At 45.7% G+C, this 27751-nt stretch overlaps 1 protein-coding gene across 1 annotated transcript; it reads right to left on the bottom strand.

The window, feature by feature from the left end:
• Positions 1-2356: 2356 nt before the first annotated feature.
• Positions 2357-14749, bottom strand: LOC123434916 (mitochondrial inner membrane protein OXA1-like). The gene is made up of 9 exons (XM_045115542.1): positions 14203-14749; positions 14028-14118; positions 4703-4744; positions 4498-4556; positions 4140-4215; positions 3907-4038; positions 3406-3513; positions 3222-3276; positions 2357-2990 (listed from the first exon to the last, which is right to left on the bottom strand). Exons 1-9 carry the CDS (start codon positions 14652-14654, stop codon positions 2740-2742), a joined length of 1266 nt encoding a protein of 421 aa, XP_044971477.1. The 5' UTR covers positions 14655-14749; the 3' UTR covers positions 2357-2739.
• Between the last annotated feature and the right edge of the window lie 13002 nt (positions 14750-27751).

Below are 27751 nucleotides of genomic sequence, written 5' to 3'. Positions count from 1 at the left end.
TTGCTACTATTCCTATGATGTAGATACTTCTGCCCTGGCAACCTAAAGCATTATGTGCTTCTTATAGCAAAGACATGTCTGGTATAGTTACCTCTGCAAGCTATTAGTCTTTTGATGAATACCTTGCATTGTGTTTATGCTAACCTTGGACGTTTTCCCTGCGATTGGCGGGCTAATTTACTCCATTACTTTATAATCCACAAAATCATACAGACACTTTCTGCTTGATTGGAAAATGACACTGCCATTTGGAACTTCCTTCTAGTCTTTGCCACATCGTTTTACTTCATAATGGCCCATGGCATGCATGTTGTCCGTTGCAGATTTCCGTTCCAAAAACTGAACTAATGCATATTGCAGGAGCAGTGCGGTGTACGAGCTTTGCTCCCTCGCCATGCTATATTGCTATGCATGTTTGCTTTGCTCAGCATGATATGAACCGATGCTCTGTCTTGCTTAAATATGATACTTCGTACAACATTGGTACTCTGTTTCTTAAATATGAAGTGAAGCTCTGTCTCCTGTCGATAATGGATTGATCTACTATGTCTGATGTTGTTCTTATAGTATATGTTTAGTGTGATGCTCGACCTTGATTGCTTTCATTTGCCTTGACAGCGAACTACCTGGACATCAAGGGGCTCCTCGAAATGAGGAAATGAGAGGTGTTTTTGCATACATTTCATCTGCAAAAAAATGCTTGATTCATGGTGCAAGTTGTTGTTGCTTTGTGGATTTTGCTTTTTCTTATACTAAGAAAGTATGAATTTTATCATGTAGTTTAATTATTATCTGAGAGAGTGTAAGCTGCAGAGAGATGTTTAATCTGAAGAGAGATTCGGAGTATTTTTATCTGAGAAATACTATTTTGTTGTAGTATATGGACATTATTTTTATCTCATAAAGTATATTTTTTTCTGAAGAAAGATTTATAGTATGGACAGTATTTTTATCTCAGAAATTATATGAACAGTATTTTTATCTCAGAAATACTATGAAAGTATGAATGTTACAGTATATAAACAGTATATGGACATTATAAGTCCCGCATAAAAATTAACTGGGCTACCACTTAATCCCACGTAAAAAGTGATGGGCAATGTGGAAGTCCAAGAACGTCCAGCAAACAGCCCACTTACGTCCTGAGTCGTCGTCCCCGACATCTTCCTCTTCCTCTCCTTCGACTGTAGGTCGGGACAGAAGTTGCGCGAAGATCCTCGTCTCGCCCTCGTCTTTCCGCTATTCGTACGCAGGAGATCGAACACGTGAGCTCGCCGCCGTGCTCTTCTTGTCTTAGGTAAAAGAGGTAGTCCCCACTCCCTCTCACTTCCTTCCTAGCGGTGTTAGAGTCGCGATGTGGACGTTTGATCATGCCATGCCCATGCTCCCCGCACTCTGCTGCAACTCTCTGAATATTCTTCAGAGAGGAGATGCACGAGTTTTTCCTCCACTCTAGAACATGTGCTCGCTGTGTAGCTGCCGAGCACCTCGCAGCACTCGCCCGTGCCCCGCAGCACCCAAGGCTTGCGCCTAGCCTCGCCTTGCTCCCCTTGCCGCTCTTGTCAGGTCCGCCATGGCCAAGAGCAGCTAGCTCAAGTGCCTCGCTTCGTCGCCATCCCCTACCCAGTGGACCCCCATAGTGTTCCGCAGGCCCGCCACCACCTCACTCGCATGTTGTCGTCGCCGTTGCTCGCCGACGTCGACTACTCTTCTCTGTCTTATGGAAGAAGAGAGACCAGCGCACAGCCTGTTCTTATTCAGTCAAGCCCCTATCTTTTCACAAGTCGAGCTGTGCCAAGGAGAAAAATCCAAGAAATTCATCTGTGGCATTAGTTTTGTATTTCGAAGGGAACATCGTTAATGATCAAAATGGACAGAAATGTTAGAAAGGAAACAAATTTTAGTGTTGATGTTACATAAGGAAGAAATTTTTTTGCAGTGTTAAATAGAACACACAAATTTAAGCCATTGTTAAATAAGGAATTCTCTTTATGAAAAAAGACCAACAACATCTTACCAACAACTGAAAGAAAGCACACGCTCATGTTATTCTGGAAGGAGTGATCGTTTGGTAGGTCTGAAAACATTAAGAAGGTGAACAAATATAGGGGCTGTTTGGATCGTGGCCAGCGGTTGGCCATGCCAAAATTTTGGCGTTGACTCAAGCCACAGGATAGCATTTGGATCGAAGCCCGGACGCCATGCCAAAATATCAGTCACTGCGTTCAGTTCTGCGCCCTTGCACGGTCGAAACGTCCGCCAATATATTGGGTGGGCCCCTGATATGGCGAGGCGGCGGCATGAACCAAACGGCCCCGTTGTCATTGGTACATAAAACCACAGTAGCACTAGCAGATGCAACAAATACTCCCGTATACTCCAGTAAGCGTAAAAGTGCATACAAGATACAAACACGATCATCATAGTTTACCCCATTTTGTCACCCAGGCTCTCTAAAACTGCAGTGGAACTGGTTAATCTCCATTTACGGAAGATGAACACCAAGATTAATTATTGCAACTTGCTCAAATTACATTTGTGTATAAACTATTATGATATCAAAATCGCTCTTATTCACTGAAGAAGGCTACAGCAACCCCACAATGTGATGAAGAAACAATGGCAGCCTCCTTGTGCAAAATCAAATCTTAGCACCATGTCAGGACAAATCAAGTCTCAACCGTCCACGAGGTCAAAATGGTTTTTTTTTCTCTCACTAAGCTCCTATTGCCGCATGGTTTACCTGCGCTTCCGAGATTTGCCTTTAGATTTGCCCTTCTTTTCAAGATTTTTTACCCGATACCCAAGAGCGGCAGCATCAGGTTTCTCCAAAGAAGATTGCTGGGCTGCCGTGAGTGCTAAAGGTGAACTTGCTGAAGATACTGCCTTGGATCCACCAAACATATTCACGGCTGAACTCAGTGCGGGTGCAGACGGAGCTTCCAAAGCAGGAAGATTAAACAACTTCCTCACGGCGGGTCGACGCATAACTGATTAATAAAAAAATTAAAGTATCACATATTATGAGCTACACCATCCGTCCAGAAATACTTGTCATAAGAATGGATGAATCTAGATGTATTTTAGTTCTAGCATCCTTTTTTACCCATTTGTGCGACAAGTAATTCCGGACAGAGGGAGTATTAGACCATCAAACAGAACATAATGCCTTGCAGCAATCGTCGTTGTCTCAGTTCTTAAAAGACTCGAAACATACTCACCAATACCATATCCGAGGGAGAACAAGTTCGACGTGATCCAGTAACAGAAAATTCCCTGGAGAAAGAGAAACCATTAGGAGATTAGGACAAAATTGTTGAATACTGTGAAAATGGATATATTTAGCACACTTAACTAGCTCCTTTAGAAAATACCCATTGGTGAAAGATCTCAATGTTGCTATACCTTGGCAAAATTCATTGTGAATGGGACAGTCATGAGTGCCATTCCTCTAGAAAATGTCTTCATTTTACCGGCCATAGAATTGCCCTCCATTCCTTCCTGCAGGTTAAGCTGACATAACACAATATATTCACTATATTAGGGTGCGGTACTGGAAAATAAAGTAGCCAGCACAGTAAAAAAATCAAGCAGCGGTAAGAAATTCTGGATGTTCAGTAAAAAAAAGGTGCCATGAAAGCAGAGTCGCTAACTGGATGCAGACATGAAGAGTTTGTTTACCTTTGTAAGTGTTACAGACGAATGCACCATTTGACAGGGATACATGCTTATGCACAATGATGCTATAGAACAGAAACATAAGGAAATTCATGTCTGGATTGTACAATAAAATGATCACCCCTAAATCCTACAACACTAAGCATGCAAGCAAGAAGGCACACCAAGTTTAAATGCACAGTCATGGACAGATACAGACACCATAATCACACCAGACAAACTGCATACCTCCACTGTGGCCAAGAAGGTCAGTGCTGCTAACACAGGACAGATGTAAAGAGGATCTGGGGTTGTCAGATCAGTAAACCAAAATACTCCTCCTCCTTTCATTGAAGGGACTTTCTCAACCATGTTATTTATCTACAATCAGAAAAACAGCAAGGTAAATAATACAAATTTATTTTCGTCAACAGATAGTATAACATGGAACAATCAGATGGGCAGAAAGATGAAGTACTCACAGCAAAGAAAAAGCTCATGAACATTGGGCCTTGGATTAGGATTCCTTTTAGTGGACTAAATGGACTAACACCATGCCTGAAGAAAAAATACCAAAAGTTAGAGGAACTGCACCAAAGAGCAGTATTTCTAATACATCATGCACCACATTAAAAAAACTATCTTCACAATGTGTTCAATAGTGAGTAATGTGTTCCCAAAAATTTTAACATGCTCATTTAACACAAAAATAGTTAAAGATTAAAAAACCTGGCTAACATAATTTTTAGACCATGGATAGTATATATTAACCAGGAAATAGACATCAGTTGTCATTTTCATCAAAATAAAGACAAGAATAATCTAAGAAAGGTTACGTACTTTTGAAAGAGTGCGGTCATTTTATACTTCCCCTCTAACGCTGATTTTGGATCTGTACTCTGTATGAAATAAACTTGAAAGGTTAAAGCATGAGCTGCATGAAGTATCTAAGTAGCAGAAGTTAAATAACTGTTCTCCATGACCCACTCTCCCATGAGTTGGCAATACATAGTATATTCTATCCAACAAAAGCACAATATCTCACATCCATTGCATCCTTAATGGCTTCCATCTCAGGTTTTATTGCCTGAAAGTTGGACAGGTTTGAAAGAAAGAAATAATCAGCTGATAATTTACATGAAGGAAAATCACTCCTTAACTACTAAAGTACTACCGACAAATAAATAAATCCTCGGAAGACTAAAAGAGTAAAGAACTAAACTAAATACAGTGATAGCAAGTGACTTGCTAAAGATATCTTATGAATACAAGACATGTTAAAACCATGGGCCATACTTGAAACAGCCTACCAAAAAAGCCAATCCCAAGCATGGAGCAGCCCAGCCCGAAGCATGTACACATATTTTTTTTCAATTAAAAATATCAAATGGATTACTTTAACTCTTTAAGTAAGAAAAATGGTGTCTTGTAATCATTTATCTATGAAGCGGTTCAAAATTAGTTCAAGCTTCCGGGCTGAAAGAAAGCATGGGGCACGGCCAAGCCGCTGATGAACAGGTATGAGAAATGGAAAACTCTACACTTCAACCGGCTGATGCACGCTCCGTGTCCGCCGCCTGTCTAGCCGTTAGATTAATCCTGATCGAGCGTTCAGGCTGGCCAAAGTCCAGCGCAGACAGTTTTTTTTCCGCAACAAGGGTCTTGTTTCAGAAGATTTCTGTAGAAGAGACCTTGTTTCAGAAAGCAAAAAAGGTTCGTTGTGAAGGTTTTATTTCTGCAACAAGGGCCTTGTTTCAGAAGGTTTATGCAACACAGGTCTTGTTTCACAAGAAAAAAAAAAACAGGTTCGCTTGGTCCCGCAGCTTAGGTGTGGTCTGTCTTGGTTAGCTGTTCTCTTCTTGTTTCAAAGCCCATGAACGCAACATGGTAGATGTTGCAAAGGTCCTTGGCTGAGTGGGACGGTAGATTGGACGGCTGTTTCGTGCAGTATCCGGCGGCTGCCGAGGCGGCCGATCTGATTAATTTATCATCCGACGGACGCGTAGCGCTGCCCTAAAGGTTCAGAAAAGAAAACAAACATGCCGACTCTGCAACAACACCTCTGTTGCAGAAATCTGAGGGAAGAAAGTTTCAAGAAAGAAAATGGTTCGAAGTAAGTTTCTGCAGCAAGGCTCTTATTGCAGAAGACCGAGCGCAACAAGGTCATTGTTGCAGATACAGGACGAAAAAAGGATTTACAACAAGGCAGTTGTTGCAGAGAGATGAGTGCAACAAAGTCGTTGTTGCAGAGATCAAAGGAAAAAAAAAAGATTGCAACAAGATCGTTGTTGCAGAGAGACGAGCGCAACATTGAGCTTGTTGCAAGATCTAACAGTTACATCTGCCTCCATCCGACAGTCTAGGAGACGGCAGATCTATCTAAATTATCAACCGGCCTACGCGTAGCGTTGAAATAGCATCTCCATGATGCATAGAAGACTTTGCTGATTAGAATGCAGTATTTTAAAGGTAAATGTTTAGAATCTCTCGTCCCAGTGGAAACCAGGTACCATGGGCCGGCGGATCATGGACCTTGACAGTGGCACCCAACAAGCACCATCGCGTCGGCTTGCACCAGGAAGAGCCACCCAACAAGGAGGAAAGCGCCGGGATGGTGCAGCAACTGCTTCTTGGTTGGCGGGGCTCCAGCCCCGCCAAGCGCTTCCCGGAGTATTGCCAGAGAAGCACCATCTCCCACGAAGCGATTTCCTTCTCCCTGAAGGAACAGGAGAATCAATCTGTCAGAGGCATTAAATGTCCACCACTACACTACAGTGGCCAGCGTCAACTGCCATGATTGGATGCGAAGTGTCCACCTTTTGACACCGCACGCTGGTACGGTGCCGCCCGCCCTGTGGTCAGCTACAGGGGGCGGTAGGGCGCCACCCACCCAGTGGTCAGCTACAGGAGCGTCCTATTCAACCTGTCTGACGTGGGCAGGGAGGCATGCCCCGTCACATCAACGCAGTACAGACGGCGACCCACTATTCTACAGGCTAGGTGGCAACCCTATCGGAGAGAGGGGAGGAGTGGAGCCACTATAAAAGGAAAGAGACTACTACATAGAAGAGGGATCGACCCATTAGCACTCAACCACATACATTGTAACCAGTGTACTGTTCATCTCCAACATTGCAATACCAAACATAGCAGGAGTAGGGTGTTAAACGTCTACATGGCCTCAACCTAGATAGCTCTCGCATCATGTTTGTTGTGTTGCATCCTTGCCGGATCATGACGCCCTTCGAGACTTAGTGTGATCAGTCCCCGGCCGAACTAAAAAGGGCGGTGTCGTGCTTGCACATGTTAGAGTTATATTGATGATGGCCATTGGTCTTTTGTATTCTTGCCTTTTGGCATCCGCATGTACATCATATATATGGTGGCTTTGGCCTCCTAATAATACAACTTGCTTTCATAACGTGGCATTAGAGCCTTAGGTTCCTTTTTGCTCTTCCTGATCAGATCTCTCACATCGTCCTTGTTGTTGTCTCCTTGACGACCCCCGCGCTTGAGGCGCTTGGCTCCAGATCGAAGTGCTCCTTGCCTGCTTGCGGTCGTTGTGACCCAAGTCGCTGGATCCTGCCTGCACGTACCTCCATGAGCGCCCGCCGGATTCAGCTGCTCCCAGTCCCGATTCAAGCAGTCCTGCCTCTGGATTGAGCCAAGGGTCTCCCATCGGGCTGCCCTGCATTTTGTTCGACACGGCCAGACATCTTGTCCAAGTCCATCGGGTTTCTCTTGACTGTATTGGGGGCTTTGCTCCACCGGCTTTGCCGCCGGGATCCATCACCCAGCGGCACGGCGCAGCCCGGCTACTCTTCAGCAGCCCACCGGCGCGACCTGGCTGCTCCTCTACCGTGTGCCCGTCTCTCGGTATTCCTCTGTTGCTTGGATATCTTCGGCTGCTCCGCTGCTCCTCCAACCCCGCCGCCGGCCTTCTCGGGGTCTACCACCGCATACTCTAGGTCCGGGGCACCCCTCCACCCCGGTTGGCGTCCTCCAAGGCCGCTCGCTCTGTGGTTGTCGTCGTATTTGACGGGCCGCACGAGGACCTCCTCAGGTTGAGTTGACCTACTTGTAAAAAAAAAGAACAAAAAGAAAAGAAAAAAAAGAAAAAAGAGGATATGATGTTTCCGTCAGACCGGCATCACCGTCGTTGCCCGCATACTTCCGACGGTGTTCCCTATACCGATCCCGTCTCGCACACGCGTCGTCGATTGGTGCTTGGTGCTTGTCCGTCTGTGACATTATCCCCTATACCGTATTTTCCTGGACGTGTTGGTCGCCATTCGTCGACTCTGCTCTAGATCAACTCCTCAAGTGGCTTCCACATGTGGCTCTACGCCGACTCGCTACTCTCAGTCGACTCTACACGTGGCTTTCACGAGTGGTGACTGCTCATCGTCGGCAAGTGTTTCTACCTCGACATCTTCCGCCATCTCCCTGTCTGCGCATGAGATTGTGCAGCTGCAATGCCTGCTTGCTGCTTGGGATTCTTCACCGACAGGTTCTGCAAGTTCTATGACTGACTCTTCTGGCACTGAGAAACCACCTTCTACTCATCCAGGTACATCCCCATGGATTCTTGATACTGAAGCGTCTTTTCATATGACTGATGATTCTTCCACTTTGACCTCCTTTCAACCCGTCGAGTCGAGTCTCATGTTCGTGTTCTTACGGTTGTTGGCACTCCCCTCCCTGTAGCTAGTCGAGGCACTCTTAGCACTTCTTCATTTCATGTTCCCTCTGTCGCTCATGTTCCCCGACTTACCATGCAGCTCATATCTGGTGGTCAGATTGTTGACTCTAGCTGTAGGGTCATTCTCGACTTTGATTCGTGTTCTGTTCACGATCGTCGCACGGGCACACTGCTTGGCGCTGGCCCTCGATGCTCTGATGGGCTCTGGGGGCTTGATTGGCTTCGTCTTCCCTCCAGCACGCACTCGACAGCCGCGTGTTGGCCCCCGAGCGGCACACCGGCCCAACGGCGCCGCCCTTGGAGCCTCCGCCTCCCTGCCTTGCGCTCGCGCGGCAGCGCGGGCCTCGGGAAGCCGTAGCAGAACAGAGCGTCCGCCACGATGCCCCGTTAACGGGGAAGCCGCGGCGTGGTGCTCAGCTTCGAAGGATCCGGCGCGGAGCTCCGCCCGAACTCCGGCCAGACTCCCCGCCCCTACCTGGCGCACCAAAGATGTTGGCGATCGCGAGGTCGACACCTATGGGAATCCACGGGAAACCCTTTTGTGATCGTAGGGCGGGAAGGTGGCGCCAAGAGCAGACCTAGCTACCAGCACCCGGCAAGCTTTTTACCCAGGTTCGGGCCGCTTACGCGTAAAACCCTACGTCCTGCCTGTCTGGTCCTATTAACGTTAAGTTGTTGATCGTTACAATGATAGTTGATCCTGTTCCGGGATGATGTCCACAGAGCTTGATCTCCAAAAAGTCCAACCCCTAGCAATGAGCCAAGGGTCTCTTTTTATAGGCGAAGGGGTCGCCTACAATGTCCGGTGGTAGGTTCGCGAGGGAGTTACAATGAACCTAGAGCGGTGCTTATGTATCTACCGCTGTCAGGTGCATTTAATGCACGTCTCGTCGATGTCCGCAAGATGTTGGTGCGAACACGTGTCCAGGTGTTCCGACACCTGGACGTTGTGCTGGCGCTTGTGGAACGCGCTAGCACCAGCGGGGGCGGTGGCACTGTGGCTTTGGGCGGTCACCAGCCAGTAGCCAGGCCTGTCATCCCGGCAAGGGGGCTTGCCGGGGCCTTGAGCTCCCATCCCTGCAAAGGGGGCTTGTCGGATGGCTTCGGATGTCATCCCGGCAAGCCTCGTCTCGTCTGCCCAGAAGGGCGTATACTTGGCCTTCCTCCCGGCAAGACAGGCTTGCCGGGGCCTTGATATCTTCGGAGGTTGCCTCTTGACTTGGTCTTGTCGCCTTCCGCCGGCAAGGGCTCTCCACACCCGTGCACAAGTCCGGGGTACTAAGGACCCCAGTCTTTAGTGCACCGACACACTTGGATCTATTTTATGTCTTCTCGTAGTGAGGTCTTGTCTATATACAAAAAACTTGATGCCACGGTTCATACCCTGTTTCTCACTCCTATTCGTGTTTTCTGTGCAGATTCAGCTCGTGAGTATATCTCCCATGTGCTGCGAGGATTCCTTGCTGAGCAGGGTACTCGTACTCAGTTCTCTTGCTCTGGTGCTCATGCTCAGAATGGTGTGGCTGAGCGCAAGCATGGTCACCTTCTTGAGGCGATGCGTGCGATGATGATCGCCGCCTCTCCCGCGTCACTTCTAGGATGAGGTTGTTACCACTTCCACATATCTCATCAACATTCAGCCATCTGCTGCTCTGCAAGGTGGTATTCCTCTCGAGCGTCTTTCTGGTCCTTCTCCTGATTATTCTGCGCTCTGTTTGTTTGGTTGCGTTTGCTATGTTTTGCTTGCCCCTCATGAACGCACCAAACTAACCGCTAGTATGTTGAGTGTGTCTTTCTCGGATACAGTTATGAGAATAAGAGCTATCGGTGTTGGCAGCATGTTGGTCGCCAGATGCGTATTTCCCGGGATGTGACCTTTGATGAAACTCGTCCCTTCTACCCATGTCCATCCTCCTCGGCCTTTTCCACCGAATACATCTCTTTTCTTACGTTTTCGCATACACCTCCCGCAGTGCCTAGTATTCCTAGTCCTCGTCCCGTTGTTGCAGATCCAACGTTGTCTTCTCCTATGGTTTCTTCTCCCTCATCGCATGACTCTCCACCTTCATCACTGATACTTTCTTCTTCTCCACCTTCATCACCGATACATTCCCCATCTCCACCTTCAGTGATTCCACCTCTTCGGTCCTTTCCTCTCCATTACACTCGTCGTTCACGTGTTGTGGGTGAGTCTACTGATGCGCCCTCTATTTCTGGTGTGTTGTCTTCCTCCTCTCACCCAACTTATGGTCTTCGTTCTCGGGCTTGTCCAACCCTTGATCGATATTCTCCTTCTCACTATGGTCTTTAGACCGTTCTTGAGCCGACTTCCTATCAAGATGCTATTGTTCATCTTGAATGGCAGTTTGCAATGGCAGAGGAGATTGTTGCCCTTGAGCACACTGGCACATGGAACCTTGTTTCTCTTCGTCCCCGTGTTCGTCCCATCACTTGTAAGTGGGTCTATAAGATTAAGACTCGCTCTGATGGTTCTCTTGAGCGTTGTAAAGCTGGTCTTGTGGCTGGTGGCTTTCAGCAGGAGCATGGTCGTGATTACGATGAGACTTTTGCTCCTGTGGCCCATATGACCACTTTCCGCACAGTTCTCGTCGTGGCCTCTGTTCGTCAGTGGTCCGTGTCTCAGTTTCAAGTTAAGAATGTATTTCTTAATGGTGAGTTGCATGAGGAAGTTTATATGCAGCCACCACCTTGGTATTCAGTTTCGGTATGGTTTGTCGTCTTCGTCGCTCTCTATGTGGCCTTAAGCAAGCCCCCCGTGCTTGGTTTGAGCATTTTGCCTCTGTGGTCACTGCAGCTGTTTTTTCGCCCAGTGCTCGTGATCCAACGTTGTTTATCCAGCTTTTTTGTCGTGGTCGCACTCTTCTTCTTCTACATTTTGATGACATGATCATCACTAGCGACGATTCTGAGTACATTGCCATTGTCAAGGCCCGTCTCAGTGAGAGGTTTCATATGTCTGATCTTGGTCCTCTTCGTTACTTTCTTGGGATTGAGGTTTCCTCCACCTCCGATGGGTTTCTGTTTCCCAAGAAAGGTATATCCAGGATCTTCTTGGTCGTGCGGCTCTTAGTGACGAGCGCACTGCTGAGACTCCTATGGAGCTCAATGTTAACCTTTGTGCTTCTGATGGTGAGCTCTTGTCTAATCCGGCACATTATCATCATCTTGTTGGGAGTCTTGTCTATCTTGTTGGGAGTCTTGTCTGTCTTGTTGTCACTCGTCCAAATATCTCCTATCATGTCCATATTCTGAGTCAGTTTGTTTCTGCTCTCACTTCAGTTCACTATAGTCACCTTCTTCGTGTTCTACGATATCTTCGTGGCACGATCTCTCATCGTCTCTTTTTTCCGTGTTCCAGCTCGTTACAACTCCTGGCCTATTCAGACGCTACATGGGTCAGTGATCCTTTGGATGGTCGTTCACTTTCTGCTTACTATGTTCTCCTTGGTGGTTCTCTCATTGCCTGGAAGACGAAGAAACAGACTACGGTTTCTTGTTGAAGTGCAGAGGCCAAGCTGAGAGCTATGGCTCTTCTAACAGCAGAGGTGACTTGGTTACCATGGGTACTGGAGGATTTGGTGTTTCTGTTACTACACCTACCACCCTCTTGTCCGATAGTATAGGTGCTATCAGTATTGCATGGGATCCCGTGAAGCATGAGCTTACCAAGCATATTGGTGTTGATGCTTTCTAAGTGGGCGTTGTTGTGCAGGATCATGTTATTACTCTTCAGTATGTGCCTTCCAAGTTACACCTAGCGGATTTCTTCACGAAGGCGCAAACTAGAGCCCAACATAGATTTCACCTGTCCAAACTCAGTGTTGTGGATCCACCATGAGTTTGAGGCGGGGTGTTAGAGTTATATTGATGATGGTCTTAGGCCTTTTGTATCCTTGCCTTTTGGCATCCTCATGTACATCATATATATGGTGCCTTTGGCCTCCTAGTAATACAAGTTGCTTTCATAACAGCACACGCCGACAGATTGGTTGGTCGCCTCGCACGCATGCCTTTGATGGTCAAGCCCAGGCGTGAGAGCCATGCCTCCTATATGGGCCCCGCCCACCGACGACGATCTTCCTATCCCCTCACGTGTGTCCTCTTCTCCCCCCAATCCCCCTCCTCTCGCACCATCTCTCTCTTAGGCAGAATAGCACCCACCTGCTCCCTGCCATCGAAGGCATGTCCGCCCTCCTCCTTTTGCGACCGACGCCTGAGCCACCGTGACCGGAGACCCTGGAAGCTGCAACCAGCGCATGAGGAAGCTACAAACGGCGCACTGGGCTGCCGTGACCATCGACCCCCTAGAAGTTGCAACCAGGTGAGCCAGAAGCTCCAACCGTCGTTGGGAAAGCTGCAACCGACGCGCGGGGAAATGTGATCGGCGCCCGGTGTAGATGTGATTGGGCCGGTGGTGGAGGATGTTGCAATCGGAGACTCCTGATGCTGGAACTGGCAACCGCCTATGGTGAGAAGCTGCATCCTTGGTGCCCGCAAGCTACGACGACGACGACCATGCGCCACGACGTTTGCTGCAACCGGCATCTCTGGTTGCTGGAACCGGCTATTCAGTATGTTGGAACTGGCGATTTGGGGTGCTGGAACGACACAGTCATTTTTTCTGGAACCAACGACTAACCGTGCTACAACCGCTCACGGTGGGAGTTGCGACCATCTTGACAGCAACTGCAACTGTTGAAAGGCAGCACTACACCCGCCTATGGTGGAGCAAGGTGTTGTGGGTCGTCGATGGGAAAGCTGCAACCGAAGGGGGGGCACAAGAGAGCATGTCAATGGGGAAACGCTGCTACGAGCTGCCGGCAGTGCGCGAGCGTTGCTGCAAGGAGTGTCTGGCGTCTACAGCAAGCGCAGAGGTGGATGGCAAAATCGGACAGCCGCACACGTTTCCATACAACAGATGCACGACGACCGGCCCAAATTTTGGCCGGCCGACCGGCACCTAGCACGCGCCTATTTTAAATACTACAAAGAGTCAAAATTACAAACAAACAGAAAAAGTAAAAAAAAAAAAACAGATTAGCGCGGTGCAAGGGGAAGGTGTTTTGGACAGAAGGGACCAGCACTGCATCAAATTGCATCACTATATGATTTCATGTGGTAAAGATAAGGTTTCAAGACTGAGTACCATGATTATGTACTTGGTAACACCCAAAAATCTCATAGTAAAGCAGGATTTGGAACTGAACTGGGGAACTATATGTGCATGAATAACAAGTAATTCGCACAACAGAAAAACACAAATATTTACATGAGAGGTAGTTAACCACCTCACCGCTCTGCTACAACAACTCAACTGCTCATGTGTTTATCTGGTAGTCTGGTCATGTAGGGAAGACAGTGATTACATGTTCCCCCAATGACACTAGTTAGGACATTGGGGTGGACTATGATATAACCCAGCTTATCCAACCAGCTTTTGTCTATTTTGGTGTTTGTTTAACCAACTTATCTCTAGTTCGCTATTTTCCTGCAGCAGATTATAAATAAGCAAAGCAAAGCACAGTTCACCAACTGCAAGCAGCCTTACACTTAGATCTGCAAGGGTTTTGACCCACACGTACACTAGCACATGAAGCAAATAAAAGGGCTAGAAAATGCACGCGGAATCAGACCGAGGGCACTTTACATTTAGCTTCTGGGAGGACTTCAGCTGGCTAACCAGCAATGGTATCGTCGCGGTCCGGATCAGCACCGTCGTTAACGCGATACAAGCCCACCTGACCACCAGTCCAAATCCCACATGAGAGGCGAATATGAGCAAACCGAGCACACGACACAAGGAAACAGATCGCTAAGCTTACCAGTTGAGCCCGGTGAAGGTATGTATGGTATCAATGACGTGCTGCAGCGCGGCGACGGGGAAGAAGGAGTCGGTGGCGGCGGCTGCCACCTCCCCCGGGAACGGCGCCGGCACCGACGCAGCCACCGCATCCGCGGCGTCGACAAGCACGCTCGCAGCAACATCAACGTCCCCGGGTGGGTCCGGGGCGGGGGCGGAGGAGGAGAAGCCGCGGCGGGGTAGCCCCGAGTGGTGGAGAGAGAAGGGGAGGAGGTGGTTTAGGGTTTGGGCCGCTCTGGAAGCGGGCGGGGCCGGGGAGCGGAATGACGGGAGTGGCAGTGGCTGCGAGGAGGGGCTCGGGGGATCGTCGTCGTTGGAGCGGAAGGAGGTCAGGTGCGGGACTGGTGATTGGAAGCCGCGGTTAAGGTGGCGGGAGAAGCGGGAAGCGAGGCTCCTCCGCGCAGCGAACGCCATGGGGTTTGGTGGGGTGGGAGGCGGCGCTCGGAGAGGAGGGCGGCGGAGCCGAGACGACGGCGGGAGCAAGGGGAATGGGATGACCAAGGAGTCCAGCGTGGGCTTTCGTCTCCAGGTGTTTGTTGTGGGCTTTTCGGTACAACGTCGTGGGTCAGATGTGCGGGCCTGGCCCATCAACTGTTACTAGATTGCGCCAATAAATCAAAATGGATTATAAAAAAAAACTAGATCATGAAAGGCGCGCGTTGCCGCGCCCGTCTATTATGAATTTAGGATGAAATTATTATTGATATATTTGTATAACAGTAATTATTATTTTATGGTTTGCGATGTTTATTTTGTTGCATTTTATTTGTTTTATTTTTAAAAAAATTTGTGGTGTTATGGGCCACATAATAGTAATTTTCTTATTTGTGTGTAATATTTAAATTAGGCTGATAGGGGCCTGTATAGGTATTAATACTTTTGCAGCAGCAGTTTTTGTGTATTGATGTGTATGTTGAACGTTTTTAGTGAGGGTTTAATTATGTATATTTATGTAGGATCGTAATCGCTTAAGATATATTTGTATTACATTAATTATTTTCTTGTGGTTTGCGATCTTTATTTTGATGCAATTTTTTTGTTTTATTTTTTGGAAAATTTGGCGTCTAGATCACACCACCCGCGTCGTTGCCTCGTCTGGAATACACCGCTCGCGTCGTTGCCTCGTCTGGATCAATCGAGCCCTACAGCGCGTACACAGATGGGCTATCATACCAGCCCATCCAAAGCCCAATTAACCACAGGCCTTCAAAAAATCGCGAGAGTAGCAGCCCCTTAGGACATGCGGCCCAAGTCGCGGTAATCAAGTGCTGAAACGATTATCTGACGGCCAGAAATGATTAAAAACAAAATCTGACGGTCGTTAATGTTGGGAGCGTGAGAGAGCTCGCTTTAGGTGCAGTTTTACTGTCCTAAATGGGAGATTTACACATAATCCGTCACTATTTAAAATTCAAGTCATGGCAGACGCCATCAGTGTTTTCTTGACAAAAACATAAAAATGACACAAAATGACAGATCTAGACTTGATATCCAATTATTTTTCTTCATAGAAGCACTGTAAAGTCATCGGTGTTTTCAAAAACCAAATGTTGTTACTCCCGGTTCCTTTTCAATGAAACTGAGAAGAACGTACAATATCATCAGTGTTGATGAAATTTTCCTTACAAAACATGGTGTCAATAAGACAATGAAGGTCAAGAGATCTCGCCATACCTAAGCCAGCACATGATGAATACGTCAGTATGCTGCCTATTCCTCTCTGGTATTAGCCACCTACTCTACTCCTGGAACCAGATGAAGTGTGGCTTAGCTGACTTTTTTCCTTCATGTTAGAGGACCCATTTTAAAAAAAGGTATCTAGACAAATCCAAGACAAATAATATGAACCGAAGGGAGTAGGCAAAATTAATCAGGTTAAGAAATGTATAGTTCTAGGTAGCCACACCTAAGTTAAAATTCCACTCGTAAGAAATAAGGCTCTGTCATGCACATACAAAAATAGCAAAAAAGGTCATAGGCAAGCCCAAAAATTCCTTACCTCAAAAAGATATTCCTAAGGATCTAATCACCTGAGATTATGCAAAATTGACAAAGATAAGTTATGTTAGAACGTTGTCAAACTACATCAACGCGGGATCTATTTGCCAAGATGAGTTCATGTTTCTAAATTTTGTTGGTACCTTATCAAACTGACTGCTTGATGAAGATAAACTCATGTAAGGGCACGACATTGAAAATAGTTTGTAATTTGATCGCTCATTCAAAAGATATTTTTATTTAAACATTGAATCTCATAAAAAAGTGCATAACCTACCACCTCTTAGGTCCGGTGGAAGAAATCCACCAAAACTTACTCTGGTGATTTTGATAATGATGAAATAATACCATTCCATCTACAAGAAAACACACATAATATGATCAGTATTCAAAAATTAGCATTATAAAATAAGTATTTATTAATTTTTATCTAGAAGAGTGTTTAATAAATCTCACTATGCCCCTTTTGTCGATTTTACATGAAAATTCATGGAGATTTTTCCTTTTTATTTAGTTAAGTTATATTTTTTCACTCCACACACAATTACAACATGTTTATCAATGTCTAATTATAGCACGTCCGTCGGCTATGCGCAACTACAAGACATTCATCCACATGTGTGTAACACCAAACGGCCCACTTCAACCGAGCGCGGCTATAATCGCAAGCATGACAACAATGGGGGAGGTAGGGTGTGGACAGTGTGGGCCATCGCTCACCCTGATATTGATAAATAGCCTTTATAGTACTATAGCTGAAAGGCAAAAAATACAATTTTATATGTATAGTTGTACTCTTGGCCCATCATGGCCCAATGGGCTAGGTCCATCACTGCACGAGAGTCACATTTTTTTACAAACGGTACTTTATTTATTCATATGTAAGAACCAATGTACCGAATACAATAAACGGGACCACCTCAACCGGAGGTGACTTGATGACCCACAAGTATAGGGGATCAACTGTAGTCCTTTCGATAAGTAAGAGTGTCGAACCCAACGAGGAGCAGAAAGATCTGACAAGTGGTTTTCAGCAAGGTAAAATCTGCACACACTGAAATTGTCGGTAATAAGTGATTGTGTGGTGAGGTGATTCGTAGCAAGCAACAAGTAACAAAAGTAGCAACGGTGCAGCAAAGTGGCCCAATCCCTTTTGTAGCAAGGGACAAACCTGGACAAAGTCTTATAGGAGGAAAAACGCTCCCGAGGACATACGGGAATTTCTGTCATGCTAGTTTCATCATGTTCATATGATTCGCGTTTGTTACTTTGATAGTTTGGTATGTGGGTGGACCGACACTTGGGTACTGCCCTTACTTGGACAAGCATCCTGTTGGGGAACGTCGCATGGGAAACAAAAAAATTCCTACACGCACGAATACCTATCATGGTGATGTCCATCTATGAGAGGGGATTTCCGATCTACGTACCCTTGTAGATCGCACAACAGAAGCGTTAAGAAACGCGGTTGATGTAGTGGAACGTCCTCACGTCCCTCGATCCGCCCCACGAACCGTCCCACGAACCGTCCCGCGATCCGTCCCACGATCCGCTCTGATCTAGTGCCGAACGGACGGCACCTCCGCGTTCAGCACACGTACAGCTCGACGATGATCTCGGCCTTCTTGATCCAGCAAGAGAGACAGAGAGGTAGATGAGTTCTCCGGTAGCGTGACGGTGCTCCGGAGGTTGGTGGTGATCTAATCTCAGCAGGGCTCCGCCCGAGCTCCGCAGAAACGCGATCTAGAGGTAAAACCGTGGAGGTATGTGGTCGGGCTGCCATGGCAAAAGTTGTCCCAAATCAGCCCTAAAACCCCACTATATATAGGAGGGAGGGAGGGGAGGAGGCAGCCTCAAAACCTAAAGGTTTGGCCGAAATTGAAGGTGGAGGAGTCCTACTCCAATCCTACTTGGAGTAGGATTCCACCTTCCCACTTGGAAACTCTTTCCACCTTGTGTTTTTTCCTTCTCAAACCTTATGGGCCTTAGTGGGAACTTATTCCAGCCCACTAGGGGCTGGTTTATCTCTTCCCATAGCCCATGAGACCCCTTGGGGCGTGACACCCCTCCTGATGGTCCCCGGCACCCCTCCCGGCACTCCCAGTACACTACCGATGAGCCCGAAACTTTTTCGGTAATGCACGAAAACCTTCCGGTAACCAAATGAGGTCATCCTATATATCAATCTTCATTTCCGGACCATTCCAGAAACCCTCGTGACGTCCGTGATCTCATCCGGGACTCCGAACAACATTCGGTAACCAACCATATAACTCAAATACGCATAAAACAACGTCGAACCTTAAGTGTGCAGACCTTGCGGGTTCGAGAACTATGTAGACATGACCCGAGAGACTCCTCGGTCAATATCCGATAGCGGGACCTGGATGCCCATATTGGATCCTACATATTCTACGAAGATCTTATCGTTTGAACCTCAGTGCCAAGGATTCATATAATCCCGTATGTCATTCCCTTTGTCCTTCGGTATGTTACTTGCCTGAGATTCGATCGTCAGTATCCGCATACCTATTTCAATCTCGTTTACCGGCAAGTCTCTTTACTCGTTCTGTAATACAAGATCCCGCAACTTACACTAAGTCACATTGCTTGCAAGGCTTGTGTGTGATGTTCTATTACCGAGTGGGCCCCGAGATACCTCTCCGTCATACGGAGTGACAAATCTCAGTCTTTATCCATACTAACTCAACGAACACCTTCGGAGATACCTGTAGAGCATCTTTATAGTCACCCAGTTACGTTGCGACGTTTGATACACACAAAGCATTCCTCCGGTGTCAGTGAGTTATATGATCTCATGGTCATAGGAACAAATACTTGACACGCAGAAAATAGTAGCAACAAAATGACACGATCAACATGCTACGTCTATTAGTTTGGGTCTAGTCCATCACATGATTCTCCTAATGATGTGATCCCGTTATCAAGTGACAACACTTTCCTATGGTCAGGAAACCTTGACCATCTTTGATCAACGACCTAGTCAACTAGAGGCTTACTAGGGACAGTGTTTTGTCTATGTATCCATACATGCACTGTGTTTCCAATCAATACAATTATAGCATGGATAATAAACGATTATCATGAACAAAGAAATATAATAATAAATAATTTATTATTGCCTCTAGGGCATATTTACAACAGTCTCCCACTTGCACTAGAGTCAATAATCTAGCTCACATCACCATGTGATTCCAATGAATCCAACACCCATATAGTTATGGGGTTTGATCACGTCTTGCTCGTGAGAGAGGTTTTAGTCAACGGTTCTGAAACTTTCAGATCCGTGTGTTCTTTACAAATCTTTATGTCATCTTATAGATGCTGCTACTATGTGCTATTCGGAAATACTCCAAATATCTACTCTACTATACGAATCTGTTTCACTACTCATAGTTATTCGTATTAGTGTCAAAGCTTGCATCGACGTAACCCTTTACGACGAACTTTTTAACCACCTCCATAATCGAGAAAAATTCCTTAGTCCATCAGTTACTAAGGATAAATTTTGACCGCTGCTAGTGATTCAATCATGGATCACTCTCTGTACCTCTCAACAGACTTTGAGTCAAGGCACACATCAGGTGCGGTAGCCAGCATGGCATACTTCAGATTCTACGGCCAAGGCATAGAATACGACCTTCGTCTATTCTCTTTATTCTGCCGGGGTCGGGTGTTGAGTCTTACTCAAATTCACACCTTACAACGCAACCAAGAACTCCTTCTTTGTTGATCTATTTTGAACTCCTTCAAAAACTTGTCAAGGCATGCATCTTGTTGAAACTTCTATCAAGCGCTTTCGATCTATCTCCATAGATCTTTGATGCTCAACGTTCAAGTAGCGCAATCCAGGTATTCCTTTGAAAACTCCTTTCAAACAACCTTGTATGCTTTACAGAAATTCTACATTTCTTCTGATCCACAATATGTCAACCACATATACTTATCAGAAATTTTATAGTGCTCCCACTCACTTCTTTGGAAATACAAGTTTCAAATACTCTTGTATCCACTCAAATCGTCATTGAAGTAAGAACATAATGATATCCACTGCGTGCCTCAGCACCCATTGGACTGCATACATCAAAATGTATCACTTCCAACAAGTTACTACCTTGTTTCATCTCAATGAAAACAGGCCTTGCTCATGTGGTATGATTTGCATGTCACTAGTGATTCAAAAACAAGTGAGTATGAAGATCCATCAGCATGGAGCCTCTTCATGCAATTTATACCAACATGACTCAAGCGGCAGTGCCACAAGTAAGTGGTACTATCATCATTAACTCGTATCTTTTGGCACCAATATCATGAACATGTGTAACACTACGATCGAGATTCAATAAACCATTGAAGGTGATTCTTCAAGAAAATAGAGTAACCATTATTCTCTTTAAATGAATAAACGTATTGCAATAAACACGATCCAATCATGTTCATGCTTAACGCAAGCACCAAATAACAATTATTTAGGTTTAACACCAATCCCAATGGTAGAGGGAGCGTGCGACGTTTGATCATATCAACCTTGGAAACACTTCCAACATGTACCGTCACCTCGCCTTTAGCTAGTCTCCGTTTATGCCGTAGCTTTCATTTCGTGTTACTAATTACTTAGCAACCGAACCGGTATCCAATACCCTCATGCTACTAGGAGTGCTAGTAAAGTACACATCAACATCATGTATATCAAATATACTTCTTTCGATTTTTGCCAGTCTTCTTATCTACCAAGTATCTAGAGTTGCACCGCCTCAGTGGCCGTTCCCCTCATAACAGAAGCACTTAGTCCCGGGCTTGGGTTTAATCTGGGGTCTCTTCATTAGTGTAGCAACTGCTTTGTCGTTTCATGAAGTATCCCTTCTAGCCCTTGCCTTTCTCGAAACTTAGTGGTTTTACTAACCATCAACTATTGATGCTCCTTATTGATTTCTACTTTCGCAGTGTCAAACATCGCGAATCGCTCAAGGATCATTGTATCTATCCTTGATATGTTATAGTTCATCACGAAGCTCTCACAGCTTGGTGGCAGTGACTTTGGAGAACCATCACTATCTTATCTGGAAGATCAACTCCCACTTGATTCAAGCGATTGTCGTACTCAGATAATCTGAGCACACGCTCAATGATTGAGCTTTTCTCCTCTACTTCGTGGAGGTCTCATACCTCTTAACAAGGGCACAAGCATGAAATCACAATTTCATCTCTTTAGAACATCTCTTATGTTCCGTGACATTTCAAAACGTCTTCGGCGCCTTGCTTCTAAGCCATTAAGTACTTTGTACTGAACTATCGTGTAGTCATCAGAAATGTGTATGTCGGATGTTCACAACATCTACAGATGACGCTCGAGGTGCAGCACACCGAGTGGTGCATTAAGGACATAAGACTTCTGCTCAGCAACGAGGACAATCCTCGGTTTTACAGACTCAGTCTGCAAAGTTTGCTACTATCAACTTTCAACTAAATTTTCTCTAGGAACATATAAAAAAAGTAGAGCTATAGCGCAAGCTACATCGTAATTCGCAAAGACCATTAGACTATGTTCATGACAATTAGTTCAATTAATCATATTACTTAAGAACTCCCACTCAAAAAGTACATCTCTCTAGTCATTTGAGTGGTACATGATCCAAATCCACTATCTCAAGTCCGATCATCACGTGAGTCGAGAATAGTTTCAATGGTAAGCATCTCTATGCTAATCATATCAACTATACGATTCATGCTCGACCTTTCGGTCTCGTGTGTTCCGAGGCCATGTCTGTACATGCTAGGCTCGTCAAGCTTAACTCGAGTGTTCCGCGTGTGCAACTATTCTGCACCCGTTGTATGTGAACGTTGAGTCTATCACACCCGATCATCACGTGGTGTCTCGAAACGAAGAACTGTCGCAACGGTGCACAGTCGGGGAGAACACAATTTCGTCTTGAAATTTTAGTGAGAGATCACCTCATAATGCTACCGTCATTCTAAGCAAGATAAGGTGCATAAAGGATTAACATCACATGCAATTCATAAGTGACATGATATGGCCATCATCATGTGCTTCTTGATCTCCATCACCAAAGCACCGGCACGATCTTCTTGTCACCGGCGTCACACCATGATCTCCATCATCATGATCTCCATCAACGTGTCGCCATCGGGGTTGTCGTGGTACTCATGCTATTACTACTAAAGCTACGTCCTAGCAATATAGTAAACGCATCTGCAAGCACAAACGTTAGTTTAAAGACAACCCTATGGCTCCTGCCGGTTGCCGTACCATCGACGTACAAGTCGATATTAACTATTACAACATGATCATCTCATACATCCAATATATCACATCACATCGTTGGCCATATCACATCACAAGCATACCCTGCAAAAACAAGTTAGACGTCCTCTAATTGTTGTTGCATGTTTTACGTGGTGACCATGGGTATCTAGTAGGATCGCATCTTACTTACGCAAACACCACAACGGAGATATATGAATTGCTATTTAACCTCATCCAAGGACCTCCTCGGTCAAATCCGATTCAACTAAAGTTGGAGAAACCGACACTCGCCGGTCATCTTTGATCAACGGAGTTACTCGTAGCGATGAAACCAGTCTCTCGTAAGCGTACGAGTAATGTCGGTCCGAGCCGCTTTGATCCAACAATACCGCGGAGTCAAGAAAAGACTAAGGAGGGCAGCAAAACGCACATCACCGCCCACAAAAACTTTTGTGTTCTACTCGAGAAGACATCTACGCATGAACCTAGCTCATGATGCCACTGTTGGGGAACGTCGCATGGGAAACAAAAAATTTCCTACGCGCACGAAGACCTATCATGGTGATGTCCATCTACGAGAGGGGATTTCCGATCTACGTACCCTTGTAGATCGCACAGCAGAAGCGTTAGTGAACGCGGTTGATGTAGTGGAACGTCCTCACGTCCCTCGATCCACCCCGCGAACCTGTCCCACGAACCGTCCCGCGATCCGTCCCGCGATCTAGTGCCGAACGGACGGCACCTCCGCGTTCGGCACACGTACAACTCGACGATGATCTCGGCCTTCTTGATCCAGCAAGAGAGACGGAGAGGTAGATGAGTTCTTCGGCAGCGTGACGGCGCTCCGGAGGTTGGTGGTGATCTAATCTCAGCAGGGCTCCGCCCGAGCTCCGCAGAAACGCGATCTAGAGGTAAAACCGTGGAGGTATGTGGTCGGGCTGCCGTGGCAAAAGTTGTCTCAAATCAGCCCTAAAACCCCACTATATATAGGAGGGAGGGAGGGGAGGAGGCAGCCTCAAAACCTAAAGGTTTGGCCGAAATTGGAGGTGGAGGAGTCATACTCCAATCCTACTTGGAGTAGGATTCCACCTTCCCACTTGGAAACTCTTTCCACCTTGTGTTTTTTCCTTCTCAAACCTTATGGGCCTTAGTGGGAACTTATTCCAGCCCACTAGGGGCTGGTTTATCTCTTACCATAGCCCACGAGACCCCTTGGGGCGTGACACCCCTCCTGATGGTCCCCGGCACCCCTCCCAGCACTCCGAGTACACTACCGATGAGCCCGAAACTTTTTCGGTAATGCACGAAAACCTTCCGGTAACCAAATGAGGTCATCCTATATATCAATCTTCGTTTCCGGACCATTCCAAAAACCCTCGTGACGTTCGTGATCTCATCCGGGACTCCGAACAACATTCGGTAACCAACCATATAAATCAAATACGCATAAAACAATGTCGAACCTTAAGTGTGCAGACCCTGCGGGTTCGAGAACTATGTAGACATGACCCGAGAGACTCCTCGGTCAATATCCAATAGCGGGACCTGGATGCCCATATTGGATCCTACATATTCTACGAAGATCTTATCATTTGAACCTCAGTGCCAAGGATTCATATAATCCCGTATGTCATTCCCTTTGTCCTTCGGTATGTTACTTGCCTGAGATTCGATCGTCAGTATCCACATACCTATTTCAATCTCGTTTACCGGCAAGTCTCTTTACTCATTCCGTAATACAAGATCCCGCAACTTACACTAAGTCACAATTCTTGCAAGGCTTGTGTGTGATGTTGTATTACCAAGTGGGCCTCGAGATACCTCTCTGTCATACGGAGTGACAAATCCCAGTCTTGATCCATACTAACTCAACGAAGACCTTTGGAGATACCTGTAGAGCATCTTTATAGTCACCCAGTTACGTTGCGACGTTTGATACACACAAAGCATTCCTCCGGTGTCAGTGAGTTATATGATCTCATGGTCATAGGAACAAATACTTGACACGCAGAAAATAGTAGCAACAAAATGACATGATCAACATGCTACGTCTATTAGTTTGGGTATAGTCCATCACATGATTCTCCTAATGATGTGATCCCGTTATCAAGTGACAACACTTGCCTATGGTCAGGAAACCTTGACCATCTTTGATCAACGAGCTAGTCAACTAGAGGCTTACTAGGGACAGTGTTTTGTCTATGTATCCACACATGCACTGTGTTTCCAATCAATACAATTATAGCATGGATAATAAACGATTATCATGAACAAAGAAATATAATAATAACTAATTTATTATTGCCTCTAGGGCATATTTCCAACACATCCCACTTATGATTAACCCCTCTCGCAAGCATCCGCAACTACGAAAGAAGAATTAAGACAAAGTCTAACCATAACATTAAACTAGTGGATCCAAATTAGCCCCTTACGAAGCAACGCATAAACTAGGGTTTAAGCTTCTGTCACTCTAGCAACCCATCATCTACTTACTACTTCCCAATGCCTTCCTCTAGGCCCAAATAATGGTGAAGTGTTATGTAGTCGACGTTCACATAACATCACTAGAGGAAAAACAACATACAACATATCAAGTTACCGAACGAATACCAAATTCACATGACTACTATTAGCATGACTTATCCCATGTCCTCATGAACAAAAGTAACTACTCAGAAAGCATAATCATATTGATGATCAGAGAGGTAATGAGTAGCATCAAGGATTTGAACATAAACTCTTCCACCAAATAATCCAACTAGCATCAACTACAAAGAGTAATCAACACTACTAGCAACCTTACAAGTACCAATCGGAGTCGTGAGACGGAGATTGGTCACAAGTGATGAACTAGGGTTTGGAGATGAGATGGTGCTGATGAAGATGTTGATGGTGACGAGTCCCCTCCGATGAGAGGAGTGTTGGTGATGACGATGGCGACGATTTCCCCCTCCGGGAGGGAAGTTTCCCCGGTAGGATCGTCCTGCCGGAGCTCTAGATTGGTTATGCTCAAGTTCCGCCTCGTGGCGGCGGTGGAACCACGAAAAAGCTCCTCCTTGATTTTTTTTTCTGGACGAAACCCTCCATATAGCAAAAGAGGGGAGCAAGTGAGTCAGTGGGCTGCCCACAAGCCCCCATGGCGCGGCCTGGGGGGTGGTCGCGCCGTGCAGGCTTGTGTGCACCCCCTGGTGCCCCTCTGGCATTTCTTCGGCCCAGTATTTTTGATAAATCGGGAAAAAAATTCCTCGTTGATTTTTACGGCATTTGGAGTTGCGCAGAATAGGTATCTCAACTTTGCTCCACTTTCAGGCCAGAATTCCAGTTGTCGATATTCTCCCTCTTCATGTAAACCTTGCAAAATAAGAGAGAAAAGGCATAAGAATAGTACCGTGAAGTGAAATAACAGCCAAAGAAGCGATAAATATCAACATGAAAACATGATGCAAAATGGACGTATCAACTCCCCCAAGCTTAGACCTCGCTTGTCCTCAAGCGAAAGCCGAGCTCAATAAATATGTCCACATGTTTAGGGAGAGAGGTGTCGACAAAACAAGATACGAACATGCATGCATCATGATCAAGCTCAAAACAGCAATACCAACATATAATCTCTCATGCTAAAGTGATAATTCCTTCACAAGGTAAAGCATGGATCAAGAACCTTACCGAGAAGTAACAACCGATAGCCTTTAGTCATTGAAGCAATTGCAATTTATCACAACATCAGAAGGAGTCAAATAAGAGCTTGTAAAGCAAATCCACATACTCAATCATTCTTTCGTTCTCTACAATTGCTACAACTCACGTGGTACTCATGAGATCAAAGTTTCAGCTGGACATAGAGAAAGATAGGGCTTATAGTTTTGCCTCCGAACTACTTACCTCAAGGGTAATGTCAACAATAATAATTCATGAATTCCTACCTCCAAGTTGACATATGAATATAGATCTTTCCCAAGCATGTGACGGTAGCCAAGACAAAGGAAAAATAAGGAATTGGTGAAGATCACCATGACTCTTTCAAGGGCAAAAAGTAAAGGTACAAGATAGGCCCTTCGCAGAGGGAAGCAGAGGTTGTCATGCGCTTTTGAGGTTTGGATGCATGTCCTCTTAGTGCGGAGGAACGTCACTTATATTGCCTCCCGTGATAAAGAACTTTATTATGCAGTCTGTCGCTTTTATGTCTTCCTCATCACAGGTTCGTATAAAGCTTATTTTCCACACACTAATAGATCATACATATTAGGGAGCATTTTTTATTGCTTGCACCGATGACAACTTACTTGAGGGATCTTATTCAATCCATAGGTAGGTATGGTGGACACTCATGGCAAAACTGGTTTGAAGGTTCATGGATGCACAAGTAGTATCTCTACTTAGTGTGGGAGGTTTTGGCTAATATGAGGTGGAAGCAATCGCCACATGCTAAGGGATCTCTAATCATATAACATTGTTTGGAACCAAGCAAACACAATTCATTATGTCGTCTTCCTTGTCCAACATCTACTTCTAGGCATGCAATAGTTTAGTAAGTGTTCACAATCATAGATGGTGTCAGAGATGATATATTTATATGTGAACCTCTCCTTCTTTATCACTTCCTATTAATTGCAACAATGACCAAGGTCTACATTTTCCTACTGATGTCCCACAAGCGTATGGGATCGCAACAGTTTTCGAGGGTAGAGTATTCGACCCAAATTTATTGATTCGACTCAAGGGGAAGCGAAAGAATATTCTCAAGTATTAGCAGCCGAGTTGTCAATTCAACCACACCTGAAAGATTAGTTTCTGCAAGCAAAGTATCAGTAGCAAGGTAGTATGATAGCAACGGTGCCAGGAAAAGCCTTGCTGACAGGATGTAAGTGCCGCTTACCTAGACCGGCAACGGCGCCAACAAAGTCTTACAACAAGTAACAGCGGGGTAGTAAGGAACAGTAGTAGCAGCAACAAAGTAACAAGTAACAACAGTAGTCACAGCAGTAGCAAAGTGGCCCAATCCCTTTGGTAGCAAGGGACAAGCCTAGGCAAAGTAACATAGCGAGGACCAGTAGTAAAAGACTCGTAGGCAGTGGATCGGTGATGGATGAGTGTGACGGATGTGATTCATCATGTAACAGCTATAACACGGAGAGATATGTAACTAGCTCTTGTTCATCAATCTAATGTAGGCATGTATTCCGTATGTAGTCATACGTGCTTAGGGAAAAGAACTTGCATGACA

Source organism: Hordeum vulgare, chromosome 1H, assembly GCF_904849725.1.
Source record: "Hordeum vulgare subsp. vulgare chromosome 1H, MorexV3_pseudomolecules_assembly, whole genome shotgun sequence".
NCBI lineage: Eukaryota > Viridiplantae > Streptophyta > Magnoliopsida > Poales > Poaceae > Hordeum > Hordeum vulgare.
This window is presented reverse-complemented; position numbering and strand designations above follow the sequence as displayed.